The sequence below is a fragment of the Parasteatoda tepidariorum genome, chromosome 7 (assembly GCF_982258835.1).
Source record: "Parasteatoda tepidariorum strain Cologne lab strain chromosome 7, Ptep-v5.0, whole genome shotgun sequence".
Classification (NCBI taxonomy): Eukaryota; Metazoa; Arthropoda; class Arachnida; order Araneae; family Theridiidae; genus Parasteatoda; species Parasteatoda tepidariorum.
In genome coordinates this window covers 99,149,062-99,168,523 of record NC_141761.1, presented here as the reverse complement: position 1 = coordinate 99,168,523, position 19,462 = coordinate 99,149,062, and the positions used below count along the sequence as shown (strand labels likewise).

At 26.8% G+C, this 19,462-nt stretch overlaps 1 protein-coding gene across 1 annotated transcript in view; it reads left to right on the top strand.

The window, feature by feature from the left end:
* The first annotated feature begins 7,396 nt into the window (after positions 1-7,396).
* Positions 7,397-19,462, top strand: part of LOC107450335 (zinc finger protein basonuclin-2) — a 166,271-nt gene continuing 154,205 nt past the window's right edge. Inside the window, exon 1 of the mRNA XM_021145546.4 lies at positions 7,397-8,300. Within this exon, the coding sequence (XP_021001205.1) occupies positions 8,088-8,300 (213 nt within the window). The 5' untranslated portion in view covers positions 7,397-8,087. The remainder of the gene's footprint in view (positions 8,301-19,462) is intronic.

Sequence of the window (19,462 nt, the reverse complement as noted above, 5' to 3'; positions counted from 1 at the left end):
ATTTAAAAATCACTTACGTTTATTAGAATTTTTTTTTTTTTTTTTTTTTTTGCGTTGTTTTTTAAAAGTTATCATTTTAACGAAATCAATTATTAAAACTAAAGCAAATTTTTTTTTTTTGGTTCCAAAATATTCGGCAAATAAAGAAGTTTAATTGTTGCTATTCTGTAAAGTCATAATTAAAGTTGCGATACAATATTGAGCATTATTAAAGAGATGTTGTTCGGGTTCTAATATGCTTGTTATATTCTAATTTTAAACACTAGAAAGATTAACGAAATGGGTCGATGATCTACAAAATATGTTCAAAAATTTGATACTTAAAAATTAATTTGGAATTTTTAAAAAAACTTATTAATTTAAAATTTAGAAGAAGTTTACTTTTAAAATATTGCAGATTTAGAAAGATGTGCGATAGATAAAGTTTTTTTATTAATTGAATTAAATTTCATTTCATTATCAGCATATCTATTCATATCAACTCATTATCGATTTATCAATTCATATCAAAATACTATTGTAATTGTTTTAAAGTTCTGAGTTTTGGGTGTAACCTTCATCGTATTGCAATGCCATGGGAGCCGTAAGCAGCTTACGTAAGTAAGACGGTTAAAGTTTGTTTATTTTTGTTGGGAAGAAGGCAAGAGGGAGTATTACCAATGCTTACTTAAGACACTAAAATCCTCTTATTTTTTTCTTAGATGAAAAAAATTAACGAAAAATTTAATGAAAATTTCACATTTGAAAATTTTTAAATTCGAAATAAAATTTAAATTTATAGAAAAAAATGAAAAAAATGTCTTCGAGTTAATTTCAATAAAATTTTATTCGATAAAATTTTTTGTGCAAAGTTACAACTTTTATTTGAAATGCATACGTTAATTCTAAAATTATATTACTGCTGCTTAAGTTAGACAGTAAGAGCAAAAAGCAAGGCCACCGCAACTTTCTTAAAAGGAGGAGGTTTGCAATTTGCTTAATTTTTTCATGGGAGATTATTTGTAATTTGCTTATTTTTACTGACATAGTGTTAGGGGAAGTCAGATAAACCAAAAATATGCTTCCGAAATATTCTAATGCCCCCTTACCTACCAACCAATATTTGTTTCAGCCAACAAATTATAACATAAAATACAAAAAAAAATATTATAATAATAAACGCTTTGTTATCTTGCTCTTCCCTTCTGAAAATTATCAAATTAATGAGAAATTTTATTGAAGTTACTCAAATTCTACTTATTAAAGGACTTCTAATAATAACATTCCAGATAACCCCTTTTGAAGTTTACCCATCGTTAAGCGGAAACCAATTAGGAAACTCCATCTGCTCCAAGTGGGTAAAGAGCAACCTGATAGGACACTGAAAAGCGAAGAGCTTGACAAGGACGACAATGTGTCGCTGTGAACTGTCACGTGGTGTCCTCGGTCGCTAAAGAAGGCGGAGCACAACTACTTTCCTATTGGATGTGAACGTGCAGGTAGAAGCCAGGTGAGACCACGCCCAGTTCTTTTGACATGTCCGGTTCTGTGACAACTTTTTTCCTTCCCTTTTTGAGGGAGAAAGAAAATTACTCTAACTGGAGTGGAAAAAGATTCTTTTGAAAACTCCCTTCTGCGCCCCGATTTTGAAGAAGCTTTGTTTCATTTGATTTACATATTCTCGCCATTGGCGCCATAAATATCGCCAGAATTCGGAGTTCTTTTTTTCTTTCTTTCTTTTTTTTTTTCCTATATCGAAACTCAGAAGTTGTTCTTGAACATATATATATATATATATATATATATATATATATATATATATATATATATATATATATATATATATATATATATATATATATATATATATATATATATATATATATATATATATATATATATATATATATATTCATTTCATTCATTTGAATAACGTACTTATGAAGTTACTTTTTTTGGGTATATTTTTTGGAGGTGATCAAATTGAGTAGTCAGCTATAGCTACTAAAATCTTAAAGGAAAAGATATTAAAATTAAAAAAAAGTATTTAAAAAAGGAAAAAAGTACGCTTTTTTTCTTCTTTTTTCTGAGTATTACAATTTTTATACCCTTACTCTATTTATACTTCTTATTGCTATAAATTTTATGAAATCGTGTTTTCAAATTGTGGCAATTTTTTTTTTTTAAGTGTAGATAATTAGTAATTTCGGATATTGTTTTTTAAAGCTGATGCACCGTGTCAAATATCTTGTTTTTTATTTTCCTATTTTTTTTTTCCCCCTCCTTCTTCCTCTTTTTTTTTTTTTTTTTTTTTTTTTTTAATTTTGTTGAGGAAACTTAGAAGATTTAGTTTCAATGTTGCGAGTGGAGTTTGGAGAGGTAGTTAATATAATCTCTCTGCCATCTCGGTTTATTTTGCTTGCATTTCAGAATATCAACATATTTTTCTATAATATTCATTAATATTTCAACGCATTGTATCATTCAAAAAGTAGAAAATCGTGTCAACGTTCCATTTTGTTTAAATGTTATTAAAATTAAAACATTTGTATCATTTGAAAAGTAGAAAATTGAGTTTTTTTTCTGTTTTTTCAATTTATTCTTTTTTAATTTGAAATACATGTTAAAAATGGGAAGAGAAAAAAGAACTAGAAGAAAAATCTTCCAGACGTTTCAAAAAGAAATTTTATTTTTAATAAATCAAAACGCAAGTTTCGTCTTATACTAAGTTATATCTTTTATTTAGTAATCCTAATTTCCTAAAATTCTTAAAATTACAATTAAGTTAAAGTTAAACAACACACAATGGGGGTAGTTGCAAACTTTCTTACGTAGGCAAGGAAGAGGCTTGTAATTTGTCTATTTTTGCTGATAAAGTGGGGTGAGGTCCGAAAGTGCCAAAGAGATGCTTACGTAAAATTTTTGCTATTTTCATTTCAATTATCTACGCAAAATTTTATTTAAATTTTCTTCGCTTCTGAAATATTATAAAATATTCTTGAATTTTTCTCGTTATTTCCCTTTATTATTTTTTCAACAACAAGTGTTATGCAATTATAGCTATGGTTTTCAAACAATGCGTAAAGAACTGTTACGAATTACATTTTAAGCTATCGATTCTGATGGAATTATATTTCTTTTCCAAAAACATAAAAACAGATCGGATAATCTCAATTAATTTGTTGTCTGTTATATCGATCTCTTTTAAACTTTATTTTTTTATTAATATTCTAATCACTTTATTATTTTATTTATCTTGTATGAAGTCTTGGTAATTTAAAAGAGAATAAAATTGATAGTTCGGTAAAACAAGGAAATCTTACATTCTAAAAAATTCCAAATCAAACTATGGTTAGTAGTATTAGCAATTTGGGAACATAATCAGTAAAATTCATTTTACAGTAAAATAGATTTTTACCATCGAATTTAATACCGTAAACTTTAGAGTAGTATTTTAATATTTATTTAATTATATTGATTCAGTGATTTTACAATAAATATTGCAGCAAAAATATTATGTAAGATTTTTTTGTTCTGTAAAATTTTACGGCCAAAATGAATTTTATGGTAAAAATCTTTTAATTCTTCCCATAGAGCCAGAAACACGGTAGATTTTATCATATTTTGAAGTTTTTTACTATACTTTTTTTTTTTCAGTGTATAAAAAGGTATTAAAACTTACAACGCTGACAATATAATAATGAAACTACTCGAATAAATGATAAAGCTTACACCACACTGTTAGAAATTTACCGGAAAAAATGGTTAAATAACAATTTATTTATTTGTTATTTTACCATATTCAAACGAAACAGTAAAAAAAAGCAATAAATAAAATGGTAATCCAACTGTTAACTGTAAAAAAAACATTTTATTATCATTTCACTTAATACTGTTAAACAATCAGTATTTTATAGCACAAACTAAGCCCACTTACTGAACCCACTTAGGTTCTTGCAACTGGGAACGTATTATAGCCAGTCGAGAGGGCTGACTTGTCTGTCTCATGAACGACAGAACTGGGGTTCAAGATCCAGCGCTGACACCACAATATTTCCTCCATTCCCTTCAACACGTGAAGAGTTTGCAGTCTCTTGTCCTCCCCAGTTTGTGTCCCGCTCTCTGCAATTATTACCTAACAAAAAGCCTAGCTCCTATGCCCTGTAAAAAAAAAAAAATTACGGTTTTAAAAACCATGCTAGAAGTAAATGTTTAAATAAACCCGTATAGTTTTGTATCCATGGTCTTATAACCAACCAAACTAAAAGTAGGCGATTTCAAAAACATAAAGATAAAAAATTTTCTTTACCATAAGCTTTACGGTTAATCAGATGGACAAACTTCCGCCTTTTATTTTACCATAATTTCAGACTGAAAATTCTAACAGTGTATGTGTTGTGGTACATTTAGGCTTCGGAGCATAACTTTTTTGTCCCCCCCCCCCTATACAAAGAAACTATGCACCCCACAAAAACAAATTGATAGAAATGTTCCACAGAAACGAATTGAAAGATAAGGCTTTCTGTATTCTAATTTTTCATAATTCGTATTTCCGTCTCTACAGACCCCTCGAGTGGTCCGAGCCACCATCCTGTAGCGTCCATCTTGTAAAAGGGACGCAATCAAAAATTATTTTTAGTTTACAAATTTTGTGGTTGGTTAGGTTTCATTCCTGGAATTTTATTAAATTTAATTCAAAGTTAATATGAAGATGATTACATTTATATGTTCTTAAATTATTTTCCTAACACACATTACAAATTTCCATTATCAATGATTTAAATTGCATGCAATTTTGAAGTGTTATTACGAAGTGTTAATTTTCATCTAAAATAGTTTTAAATAATGAAAAAAGAAAATGTTATTGTTGAATGTGGTATTTTTCGACCAAATAACTCAAGCTAATAACTGAAACTCAAATTCATTAGCTATTCATAATGAATATCATAAATTTTTTACAATGTAAACCAATGAGAACTTTGTGCAATAAAGTTCTGTGGGATGAAATTATTAAATAATTAATATTAGAGGAAATAAATATTAAAATATTTGAGGGAAAAATTCTTATTTTGTCATATTTAACTACACAATATTTATTTATTATGATCATTTGATTAATTATCTAAGTGCTAAAAATTTTTTAAGATGATAATTTCCTTGAAATTCCTAAAATTGAACTGTACACATATGTAGATGAGCCCTCAAAGTTTCTTAAACCTACATTTTAAATATTGAGTCAAAGTTAATAAAAATTAATAAATTGAGCGTTCAATTAACAGCTCAAACTCAAATGCTTCTACTTCATTCATGAGTTATTTTCTAAAATTTTGTCGTTATTTTTTTAAGTTGGACGATTGATATTTTTTGTCTACAACCGAGAAAATGAAAGTTTGATTTCGTCTCGCTAAAAATTTCACAGAAATAAATTCTCATTAAAAAGGTATTCGTGTTTTTAGTTGTATAATGAAGGTAATTCTGTTCTTATAAGAAGATATACATAAATCTGTTAACTAAATAATTTCATAATATTTAGTTTCTGTACACTTCTATTTCGTTAAGCCTAGTTCGAATTCATATTAATACTCTCCCCGTACTACATGTATGTTTGATTAAAGCACTACTTTTATTTTTAAAAATATAGAATGCATGCATCTCTCTTAAATTAATGATTCTTGCTTTAAATGGTATCGTAAAAATAACTTTATTGACTCATATGTGTATCTACTGTAATTTGAAATTTTAGTGTAACTGAATAAGAAAAATGGTGGGACTACTTTGCACCAAAATAGTGTAAAAGAACAGTCTTGGTGTTGTACAACACCTAGATTCAAAAGTTATGAATGGCGTTTCTCCACACAATTTTCATGTAAAGTGGTTGATAGCATTTTCAGCGTTGAGATGCACCAAAATTTGTTACAATGTATTTATTTATTCTAATTAAGATGTTATCAATTTTTCCCAGTTAAAGCTAGAATACTAGCTTGTTTGAAAATTAAAAAGTTTTCCCCACAGCTTTCCGCAGTTTAATAAAAGAAAAGAACAATTTTTTTATAAAATTTTTTTCTCAAAAATTTTTAAAAAAAATCCTTTAAACAGAATAATGTTTCAAATTAATACTAATTTTTGGTTAATGTAGTTTAAAATTCAATAAAAATTATTAATTTAATAAAAATATATATAATTATTATTTTAGGGTGACTTATGAGATGAATTATTTTCCTTCATAATTTTTTTTTATGAAATAAAATATGATTCCATCAATTGAAATATTTTTCAAAAATATTCAGTCAAAAAAATTTCTTTAACACTTTTTGTTAATTTATTTATTTTCATTTATATATATTTACTGATATATTTTCACTTATTTAATTATTTTCAAAAAGAGATCAAATTATCTGGAAAGAATCGCATTTGCAATATGTTTAGAAAATCTACTAACTTCATCTTTGATAAAGAATGAGTTTAAAAAATTATCGTATAACGTCTTTTTTTCACGGATTTCACGTGGACATACTTTTGTTTCAATTTCCCTAGAGTAATAATTGAAGTTTTTTTTCTTTTCCCTTTTTTTTTTTTTTCTTTTAACGGTTTTTATAATATATTCAGGGTTTCTATTCTCGATTCCATTTTATCCCTTATTTCTACGATATTAAACCCTTATGTACTTAATAAGTTTTAAGATGCATTGCTTCCGTTTTTACTCTTTTCTCGGTTTTGTTTTTACTTTTTTAAGGCATGGAAAATTGTCAGAAAGTTTTAAAAAAATCCACTACGGCAAAATCCTTTAGAGTTTTGGAAAAAAAGTTCTACAGTTGCAAAAAATAAATAATCAAATAAATAAAATAAATAGATTCAACGTTGAACCTTAAAATCGTTATCGTAAACCATAATATGGTTCAAATTTGATGCAACCTTAATAAAGTTTTAAATTGAACCATGCTTCGGTTCAAGTTAAAACTGTTTTTTGTATATATCTGTTTTCTACATCGATTCCAATTTGGAAAATATATGAGTTATTTTCTGTTTCCAGTGAGTGAGTTTCAGTATTTTTGCTGCGAACTTTGGAAGTTTTTTTTTTCAGTATTACCTTATACTTGGTGTCAAATAGAACGGCCTGAATAAAACAGAACATAACATATATTTTTCTCAAAAAAGAATCGAACATTTTTTTGGGGGATAAACCGTCTAGACCCCCAAACGAATTTTACCTTACGATACATAACTACCTAACCCTTTCGATAAGCTAAAAAAGTTTTAAAAGAATTTTAGAAATTTTTCCTGTGAAATCTTTAAAAACCGTGAAGCAGCCTCATTGAATTCGAAATGCGCGCGTGAATAAAATACTCACAAAAATTCTCCCCACTCAGCGCTATAACGCCAAATATTGCAATTCACCAACCCGCTCTTCCTGCTCCTCGATAACGCGCGAGAGAGAGGATGTTCTCAGTTCAGATCCTTCATTGCTAAGAATATCATTCAGATTTATTCGGGGGGAAAACAACTCATGCTGGATAAAAACCACGTGGATACGAAAAGAGGCAGATGATGTTTTTCGTAACCCTCTTTTTTTTGTTCGAAAATATATCAACTAAAAAAAAAGAATTTTTTTTTCACCCTCCACCGCAGCAGATAGAAGTCTTTTAATTTAAAGATGAACAATGGATTTGCATGGGAGAATCGCATCGGTGCGATGGAGATGACACCTCGACAAACGATTTCTCCGGACTCACCTGTGATCGGCCACCCCTTCTAGTGACGTCACAAAGTTTGGGGTGTCCAAGCAAGCGTGACGTAAGGGTCCCTGGCGGATGTCGCCAGCGAAGGAGGAGTAAAACGGGGAGTGGCTAAAGTTCCACTTACGACGGTGTGCTGTACGGTCGTGGAACCTCCCCCCTTGGAATCGTTTGTTTTCTATTCCTTTTTCTTTTATTTTTTGTGATCATCCTCCTTACCTTCTTGTCTAACTCTCCCCGGTCGAGAGAAGAGGTCTTCCCCGTCGTTGGCGACAGTGGTTGGCCGTGCTCTTGTGCGTGTGCTTTTTGTCTTCGTTCTGTTTGACTTGGACGGGTTCGTTTTAGGTGACGGCCGCCGTCACCGAGCGTGGACACATGACAACGACGACTTCTTCGGCCGAAAACGGAGGTGGCGGGGGCGCGACAGCTGCTTCGTCACCGTCACCACCTAATTTGCCCTTGCAACTGCCCAGTGCTGCTGGACATCAGAGATTGTGCAATCCGGGACATCCCCCGATGTCACCCCCTGAGGCGCCAACAGGAACGACACAGGTTCAACTGCCAAGACCCACGCTTCTTATGGACGTGGTAAGCATGGTTTACATTTTTATTAACAGTCATTTTTCGGTCGAGTTAGTTCATTAATTTAATTATTGTAAATAACTGTGATCATCAACAACTTCTCTTGTCTTCAACAAAGCAATACCGGAATTCACGTTTGAAAATTAGAAATTCGGCATACATATAAACAACAGCAAAGTAGATTGTAAGTAGTAGTAGTTGTTGTAGTAGTTGTTGTAGATTGTTGTAGTAGTTGTAAGAATAGTTTACACTTTACTAATCAGTCTTTCTTTTTTTTTGGGGGGGGGTGAGTTAGTTCATGCATCTATTTATTACAGGTAGTTGTGATCTCTCTACGCTTAATAAACAATAGGCAATACCAGAAGTCACGTTTGAAAATGAGAACTTCAAATCATACATAAACAAAAACAAAAAATTAGATGAAGAAAGTAGTAAGCATGGTTTACACTTCACTAATCAGTCATTTTTTGTCGAGTTACTTCATTATTCTAATTATTGTAAATAATTATGATCTCTACGCTTGTCTTCAACAAGGCAATACCCTAATTCACTTTTGAACATAAGAACTTTGAATTATATATACCAAAAAGTAGATTGTGAAAGTGGTAAGAATAGTTTACACTTTACTAATCAGACGCTGAACTGTCGAGCTAGCTCGTTTTTGTATTTATTTTAAAAGTTAACGGTTTCCTTCACAAAAAAATTCGTTCACATTTGAGTATTACTTAGTACTTATATAAATAAAATAAAAAAATAGATTTTGAAAGTGGTAAGCACTGTTTACACTTTACCATTCTGTCAATTATCTGCTGAGTTAGTTCATTAATCAAGTCCTTTCAATTGTTTATGTTTTCTACGCCTATCTTTAAAAAAAGTTAATAACTGAGATCACAGTTATGAGAACTTCGTACATAAATGAGCAAAAACAGTTGATCGTGAAAGTGGTTTACACTTTTACGAATCAATCAATTAAGAACCGGAGTACTTCAGTAGTTTATGTTTTATACACATAAATGTTACAAAACATGTGTTCATGATTGAACAAAAGAAGTTGGAGAATAAATTTAAAAAAAGTGGTCTGCGAAAGTGAAATTTCATAAAAAAATATTTGTAATTGTTCTGTCAAACTTTTGGAAAAACTGTATTTCAGTTGTATTTGGCCCTTCATTGCGTACAGTTCTTCAATCTTTGTAAATAATCTCGATTTGGAAAATAAAAAGCATTCTGAATTTTGAGAAAGAGCGACAGTTATTCAACAAAATATTCTCGAAATTTTACGACTTTACGAATGTTTACTTTTAAATTATTAGTTTTGTTTTGGAAAATTTAATTTTAACTTTGTTCCCTTAATAAATTATCAGAGAATTACGTGTGCCCAGCCCATTTCTTCAAAACTGAATATTAATTTTATTTTAATAATTCAACTGAACTGATTTTTAAAAGAATTTTTCCCCTAAATTGCCCCCTCATAGGAATTTAACTTTAAAATTATTCATTACGATTTTCTTACTTACGTATGAAACGAAACTTTTAATGAATGTTAGAAAATATAAATAAGAGTAAAAGTTTTTATTTCAGAAAGTTTCACAAAACAAAATAAAGTTGAACAAGTTATACATTAGTATTTTACGATGCAAGATTAAACTTATCATGTGTTCATTTACAATCAACAAAACAAATATTATAGGTCACTAAGAATATTATAAGATTGTTACATTTAGTTTTTCTTAGATAAAAATAAACCTTACTTAAAATCATATTCTATATATGTATCCTTATTATATAAAGATAGATTTTACATATTTATATAAAAATGTTTTATAGTTTTATTCAAATACTTTATGTGAAAAAATCCTTATTTAAGCCACATTGTTTACATAAAAGTCTACTTTATTAAAGTATTACTTAAACAAAACCTGTATACATAATTTTTATTCAAAATTCTATTTTACAATAGTATCCCTTAAATAAAAACAAGCTTTTCATACACATTCCTTACATAAATGTCTGCTTTACATTAGTATTCTTTAAATTTAAACAAATCACTCAGTCGTATTACGTGAAGATCTATAATTAATACCTTGCATAATAACAAACCTTATATAACACTTAACGTTGGTTACTTCTTACGCAAAAGCAACGATGACGTGATGTACCTTACATAAGTACTCTTTAACTGGTTTAGAACTGTTAAGCATATTTGATTATTTAATTGCAAACTCATAAATATAGTGAATTTGTCATAAAATAGGATATGTATAAACTTTTCTTAAAAGTGAGAAAATACAGAAAACATTTCCTTTGAAATAAGCAATTAAACCATGACACGTTATTATATTAAACTAAGAAAAAAAGTATGGTCAAAACTACCAGAATATTTTAAAATTTATCGAGTTTATGGCTCTATGGGAACATTAAAAATCAAGGTAATTTTTACCGAAGATCTTTGGTAATAATTTTGATAAAATTAACAGTAAAATAACGTTTGGTAATAAGTGTTAAAATTTGATACTTTTATCATTTTACTTTAGAGCGTGGTATGAAAACCATTTATTCAGTTAAATTATTTTTCAGTTTCGTATTTTTTATTAAATGTGTGGTGATGAGAATTATAATTTTAAAAACCAGAATTTTGGGTAAAACGTTCTTATATGAGCCGAAAAATTACTTAGTGAATGGTTTCAATTCCATATATTTTGGTTCCAATAACGGAATAATAGTTTTTTGTTCACCAGTAATGCCTTTATGATATACGGCTGTAATTTTACCAGAATGTTTTTCTCCGTATATGCCCAGTAGCAATTTGTTGCTGATGCTGATGAAAATAAAATTATAATTTTAATAATAATTTTACAGTAATGGTATTTTGAACTTATTGATATAACTATAAGTTATTACTTTTATGTAGTTGATGTTTACAATTGATGAGCTATTGGAAAAGCTGTTCTTGTGCCATTTTAATAAATTTAAGAAAATGAACTTTAATAAACATAGCAACATTAGGACGCTGTTCACAAAACAAACTTTTTTATTAAAAATCCTTTTTTTTTTTTTTAATTACCTGAGAGGAGTAAAGAAGTTAAAACATTCTTACTGACAATAAAAGGTGTCATTGTTAGAGTATGTTATACTAAATCTAAAAATATGCTAGCATAAAAATATTGTAATACTAATTATTTAATAAAATAAAACTTTAGAGCATGAAAGTAATTATTGGTTTTAGAATATTTCAACTAAGGAGATTCGTTTAAAAATTAAATTTAACAGTGTTTAAGTGCAATTAAATATATTTTTCTTTTAGACATCGATTACTCTTAATACACTTATCAGTGATATTGATACGCTTATTTTATATGAGGTATCAGATTGTATCTAAATAACCAAAAATAAAACTATTTTCTCTAAAAATTCTTCTAAAGATCAAATCCTTATCAATCTAAGAGATTACGAATAAAATTTAAAATTTAGTAATTTCTTTGAAGATTTAATTCTTACTATTTCATTTTAAACGTGTTTTGACAGATATATCAAATTTCTGGGAAAATTAAAAAGAAATTATTTTTTAATATAAACATGGGAACTAAACTCATAAAATAATTACAAATTCTTTAAGAATTTAAAATATTGATATCGAAAATTACTTCATTGAAAATTAAGAAAAGCTTGTTTTGCATATTATGTAAAACAATTTTTTTTTCATTATTATTAATTAAGAAATTTAGTTTCTAGTTTCAACATATAAAAGATGGTTTTGTCCCATACATATTTGATTGTTCAACATTTCAGGCAACGAAAACTATTTATTTCTTAAAATAAACAAAGAAACTGAATTCATAGAATAATTTGAAATTTTTTCAATATAAAAATTACTGCATTGAAGAATTGAGAAAACTTATTTTACATAAAATGTGTTTGCAATAGCAAGAAATTGACAAAAATACTTCCTCAATTAGAAATAAATCATGAAATTTTCCAAAATTGCTGCTGCCATATGAAAAATTTTTTTGCATCAGTTTAAGTAATTAATGTGATTTTCTAAATTTGAATATACTATATAATTGGAAAGTTTAAAAACAGCAGTCTTAAAAAAAGTTTTGTATTCATTTCATAATGTTTGTCTTTTCAAATTTTTCAAACAATTAAATTACTTTAAAATATTAATAATTTCTTTTGAAAAGCAATTTTATTTAGATATACAGTGAATGTAATATGATTTGTATTTTAAAAGCATTATTAATTCGTTAAAAAATGGACTTTTATCTTTTCTTTCGTAGTTATTTTCTCCTAAACTATAGAATACACGTTTTTTTCGGGAGGGAATTGTGAAGAATAATGTACTTTTGCATGCAAATTTAAATTTGTTTTGAAAAATGTTGATAGGTTTTTATAACAATCGATTTCTATTTATATTGAGATAATGTCCCTTAAACTTTTTCTTTCACGTTGATAAACAATTCAAATTAAAAAAAAAACTGGTATTTTTAATTTTTTATTTCAAAATATGACTGACAGTAAACTTTATTTTCCATTGTTCGTGCAAACTAAAGGCACTTGAATCAGTTTTTTAACTTACAATTTAAAAAAAAGAAAAACTCTAAAGGATTGTTTTGTTGATGGCAAAATGACGAGTTTGGATTAAAGTATAAGAACTAAATATTCCTTGCTATGTAGTACTGAATTGTTATGCAATCATTTAACTGTGACCTCAAAGATATTTTTCTAACATTAATATGTAAATAAATTTCTTCATTTACATTTTTAATGGGAAGTAAATTAAGTTTTCTTTTGTAGTTAGTTTCAAATGAAATTTGTAATTTCGGAAACTTTAATTTATTGCCAAAGAAGTCTTGATATTAGAAATAGATGCTATTAAAAAAGTACTGAATGAATTTGAGTACTATTATGTATTCAAAATTGTAATTTTTCTTCAAAAAAAAAGAATGAATTTTTATCTATTAATTAGTGTTAGTTTTAATTTAAAAGTTAAAATAAAGTCTGAAAACGTGACAAACATTTTAATTGAAAATAAAATATAAATAATATTAATGTGATTCAAATCATCGAAGAGATTTGATATCATTATTTCAATATCAATTCAAATGAGTTTTTTTAATATGTTGATTTAAATCACTTGATTTAAATCATTTGATTTAAAACTGTTTTTCGTATCTATTGAAATGAATCGAAAATTCGTTAATTTATTTCTAACCTCTTAATCAGAACATATGATGCAAAAAATTATATATTTGATTCAGGGATTCTTACTTATTGATCTAAGTCAGCTTATTTGAATCAGAGATTCGGTTTGTAATTCCAAACAAGGTAACCTTAGTGAATTGTTTCGTTTCGTTCGAAGTACTTTAAGGATTTGTTTTTCCCAGCTGTACTCGAAGAAACTCATGAATGATAACTTTCTGAGCAATTGATTTATTATATATGTGGGCTAAATGATAAATTTTTAAATATATTGAGTTTAATGATGAGTCACCACTTTTTTTAAGGGTGATAAAACTTTAGGGAAATTTGTGTTAATAACTTTTAATTAGTAATCTTATAATTTTTATTTGAGAAGCATGTAAATAATTTTTCTAACTTTAGTTCGAACTTCAAAAATTAGGTGATAATTCTCTCTTACTTTATACCAAATATGCGAGTTTTTTGGTTTCCAATTGAAAATTGTTCTCAGACACTGATTTTCGTTCCTTTCTTTCTGTTATAGCCAAGCTATTCAAAACGTTTCGATTTCATGAATCAAATGCTGTTTCTTTTATTATTATTAATTAATTGAACAGTTATGTTCATTATTGGTTCTAAGACTACTTTCTTTCTAAGATTACTCTGCCCCTTATTTTCCTTCTTTTTTTGTATAGCCAGTCCAGATTTTATGGGAAGATATACAAAATAGCATTTTTATACGGGGAAAAATTTCTGGTAAAATTATCGAACTATATGGTCATGACATTCCTGGTAGAAAAAACCATCGTTAATAAAACCAAAATATATGGTATTTAAACCCATCATTTGTTAATTTCCGTTCATATGACAATGGTTTACCTGAAATTCTGGTTTTTCAAAATTATAATTCTTATTTACCAAGCATTAATTAAAAAGACACGAAACTGACCGAATTAGCCGAATAATTGGTATTTATGCCACGATATAAAGTATCATGATTGTATCATGGCATCATAATAAAATATCATGATTTTATCGCAGTTTAAAAAATTTATTCTCATATTACATTATTTTCTTGTTAATTTTACCAAATTAATTATACCAAGTTAATTTTAACAAAATCATTACCAAAAGATTTCGGTAAAACTCTTTTTAAACCAGAATATGGCCAAAAATACGGCAAATTTTACCATATTTAGGCAGTTTTTAACTTACTTTTTCCCTCAGTGTATAAATTGAATGGTGATTCATTCATTTATTTATTTATTAAACTCTCAAATTCAGTACTTTTTTTTAATACTCCACTTTCAGTTGATTTTGCTGAATTGGTCCAAATTTTCTTCATAAATTTCTTCTTTCTATCATTAAGAAGTTATTTTCGTCTTTTCTTGTCTAAGTCCAAGTTTCACTAAGTAAAAAACTAACCTAGAAAAATTTCAAAAAAAATCATAATAAATAAATAAATAAAAATATCGAACTTGGTGTTTTATTTATATATATTTTATGTATGGATATTTTTTACCAATCTCAATCTTTCTTTTTTCGTTTTATCTCATTAATAATGCATGTGAGCGGTGAAAAACGTTTGCCTTCCTTTGTTTCAATTATTCCATTCTCCACAGATGTTCGAATAGAAGGAATTGCATGTTTTTATCTCGGAAATCATTTTGCATTTATACATATATTTTGAGACTTTATTTTATAGAATACTATTAAAATGTGCTCCCATATGTAGTTTACCGTTTTCAACACTTTATCATACAATAATTTTCGCATGTAAAGAAACTAAAATGCCAACTTTATTTTTCGTGTTAATTTTTTTAAATGAATAAAAGCGCTAAAAGTTTTGGAAAAAGGTTAAAATAGTGATAAAAAATATTTTGTAACTTCATTTTTAGCTATTAAAATATTCCGTGACATGTATTTTATCGTTTTCAGAAGTTTATAACACAATAATTTTCGCTTGTTATGAAACAGAAATTATAATTTTATTTTCAGTGATAAATTTTTTTTAAAATAAATTAAAGCATTTAAAGTTTAAGAAAAGAACCAAAATAGCTTTAAAAATATTTTTGCTATCAAAATGTGCTTTTGCATATACTATTTAACCCTTTCCAACAGTTAATCATATAATAATTTTTGCATATAACTGAAATCTGATGTTTATCTTGTTTTTTGTGCAAATTTTTTTGAAAAGAATTTAAGAGTTAAAAGCATTAAAAGGGAATCAAAATATTTTTTTAATATTTTATAAGTTCAATATCTGCCTATAAAATCTGCTCTCATATGTAGTCTACAACAATTTTACCGCTTACAACAATTTAAGTTTATCATTCTATTCACAAATAAAATTGTTTGATTAAATCAATTTTATTAATTATTTCCTAACTTAAATTTATAAGCTTATAAATTAAAAAGATTAAGTCAATATAATATTAACCTACATATTCAAATAGGAGAGCGTTTTGGGAGAAATAGACAACGATTTATATGTAAACAATAAAAAATATCTATGTATTTGGTGCTCTTTTCAAGTGGAAAATCTGGAAGTTTTTAAAGTATTTATCTGGAATAAATGACTAAGAAAAAATTCGATATAAAAATTTTACATTTGAAAGAAGTGTGGTTTCGTACTATAACACTCCAAACTCTTCAAATATCCAGAAATACACAAAAATTACTTTAGCTTTTATGCTAAGTATGATGTTCAGGAATCGCGAAATTAATGTAGTTGAATTGTTTTAGAAATAAAAGTCTTCTTGTTGAATAATTACAAAATCCCAAATAATAAGTCGCAATAAAAGAAACAATATGAATATGTTTCTGAAATATGGAAAAGGAATTCAATTTACAAAGTCAGTTACAAGCGATTATGATTTGATATATAACGCTGAGTATGTATTTAATGTTTAATAATTTACTATTTCTGTTGTATTTTGGGAGTCATATTGAGCAGAAATACGAATTAAATAGGAATTAAATAATCCTAGATAAAAAAAAACAATTTCAGGATTGTTTAAAAATGTGAATTATCTTTTTTTGAGACTGGAAAAATTTGGTTTTCATTGTTTCATTATGAGACAGTAAAGGTTTTTTTTTATTTTTTTATTCCATTTATTGACTTATTGTAATTTGATTTCATTATTCTATATTCATCCTGACAAGATCACGAATAGAGAAATAAACTAATAAAGTAAAATAAAATATAAGAAAATGAAATCCAAAGATTCTAGTAATTTATTTTTAATGTTTTCATTGTCATAATATAAAGAAAGAAAATCATTTGATTAAATAGACTGACTAATACGAACTCACTGTATAACCAATACTATTTTTTTTTCAAATGTTATAAATACTATGAGGCTCCGTTTACCAACCCCCGTAATTGATTCTCATTCGTCATTGTTTATTTTTTCTCAAACGTCAATAGTTTCCACAAAAACACAGATCATTTTCATTTCAAAATATGCAATTATTATTATGTAAGAACATTTCATTAATCGTAAAGAAATAGAAGATTATATAGATTTAAAAATAGATCATCTGTATTTCAAAATAAGAAGAAAAAAGAAAAAAATTAACCCGAGGAATACAGATGTAAAATTTAATAAGCAGAAACAAATGCGAAGTAATATAATTCATTGAGGACAATTATAACAATTCAGTTCATAACATATAGGGTACGGTTTTTTAACGCTATTGATTAAGTATTTTTTTAAACTTGTACAATGAATGTTAAGATTTATATCTGACAGCTTGTATTCTCTCTCTCTTTTTCCCTGATTTTGATTGACATCTACTCGAGCACGAGCTTTATAAAATAAAGATCACGTGAGGGAAATATAAATTTTCTACTACAATGGATAAATAATCAATATAATCAATCAATAATCAATGGATAAATAATCAAGCAAAAAGATAGAGAAAACAAATCACGAAATGATTTTTAAATTTGCCATAATTTTCGAATAAATGGAAATTTTGAAAAAACTCTAGTTAAATTTATAATATAAAATGGTCCTGTCAGCAAATAAAAATTCAACTCTGTTGTTGCATTTCAGTGGATCAACATGTTTCATTTCAGAACAACCAACATGTTTCATTTCAGATCAACCAACATGTTTTTTTCTTCTTTTTCCAATTTATCAGCTAATAATTCTTGAACTGACAACTGAAATGTAGTTTTTCTTTCACTCCATAGAACTCTTTGTACATTTTCCACATACCTTCGTAATTTCAAGTTTCTCAGTTTGATAGATTTTGAGCAGAATGTAACGTAAATCAAAGAAAAAAAATTTTTTTTTAAAAAAAGGCACTTAAAATTGCAATAACTTTCGAACAAATTTGAATTTCGAAGAACACTGTGAGTTAAATTCGTAAACAAATGTGACCTTTATATATATACACACAATAAAATTTCATCCTTATAGTTACCAATAGTTTCCTGCCTGGTGTTTTAGCAGTTAATAATTCTAGAACAAATTACTCAAAATTAATTTTTTTTTAATTTCGCAGTTATTCCAGTACACTTTTCTACATATGTTAAAAATTTCAAGATTTTAAGTCTGTTATAATTTCTGAGCAGCAAAACAAAATGTGACGTTAGGTTGAACATTCAAAACAACGTCGACCCAATTTTTTTAATGGAGAGAGATTTCATGCTTTTTTCATTTTTTTAAAACGAAATCTCTTATTGTCAAATTCTCAAATACCACGTTTCTAATCTCTGTATCATAAAAAATCTGGAAGGATGCATTTTTTGTACATACTATAGAATCATTAAAAGTTTTACTAGAACTTTCCAACTTTTAAAACTTAATTTTTATCGGAATGGTTTGAAGTTGTTAATGAAACCGAGAAACAATTATTTTTATGAAAAAAAATCTATTGTTACTGCCTGTTATATTTTTAACGTAACAATTTCCTTCCATTAGGAATGTTTGATATACTTACATGTTTTCGAAGATCTAAATAAATTACTAAAAAGGCGTGAAAGAAATGAATTAAATATTTACACAAGAAACTTAAGATAGTAACATATTTTGCAAAGTTGGTTAATTTTAAGATAAACATTTACTTGACCTTTAAAACTATTTAGATTTTATCTTTCAATTGATATTGAATAAATTAAGAATTGATAATATATTTTACAATATTTTAATTATTGATTTTTTATTGATATTACATTACTATTTTTTTATTGATAATATATGATATTAACTTAACGTTTTACGAAACTTTAACTGTTAGGATCAATAGAAAAAAATTGGTATAAGCTCACTCATGACCTAAACATTTTAGAAAAAAATTGATAACCTAGATATAGTGCATCATAAAACAGTATCAGAGGGGGGGGGGGCAGAGACAGAAAAAAACAGATACACAGAAAAAAAGCTCTTTAAAAGTTTTATACTTTTTTGCTGCGTTAAAATAAATTGTATTATTTAAGGCTAAAAAACAATAAATAAAAAATCGATTTTCGAAAATTCCACGTTTTATAACAGTGTTAATAATGTTTTAATTTATAAGAAATACTTAATATAGTTATTTTTAATTTTGTTTAAGTATTCTTTAACGTATAATATGTATCACGTTATATTATGTTTTAAATATATTGTAAAAGACTGTAAGGAAAAATTACTTTTAAAAAATCTCACGTTTTAGGTTTTGAAGAATTTATTGAAAATTGTATTAATAATGTTTTAATTTATAAGGAATACGAGATAATTTTGTTATTTTCAATTATATTTAAGCATTCTGAAAAAGTTATATATCTGATAAGAAATTAGTGGATCACGACGCAGGTATGATTTCCAAAATAAATAAATTAATAAAAATAAAAAGTAATAAAATAGTTTTGCCAAAGTTTTTTATAAAGAAAATAAATTTAATAAAAAGTAAAGTCTTTTTTTTTTCAATTTTTTAATTTATAAAACCTTCAATTTTTTATTACTTAGAATAATTTTTAGTTAGTTCTGAAACTGTGAAATATT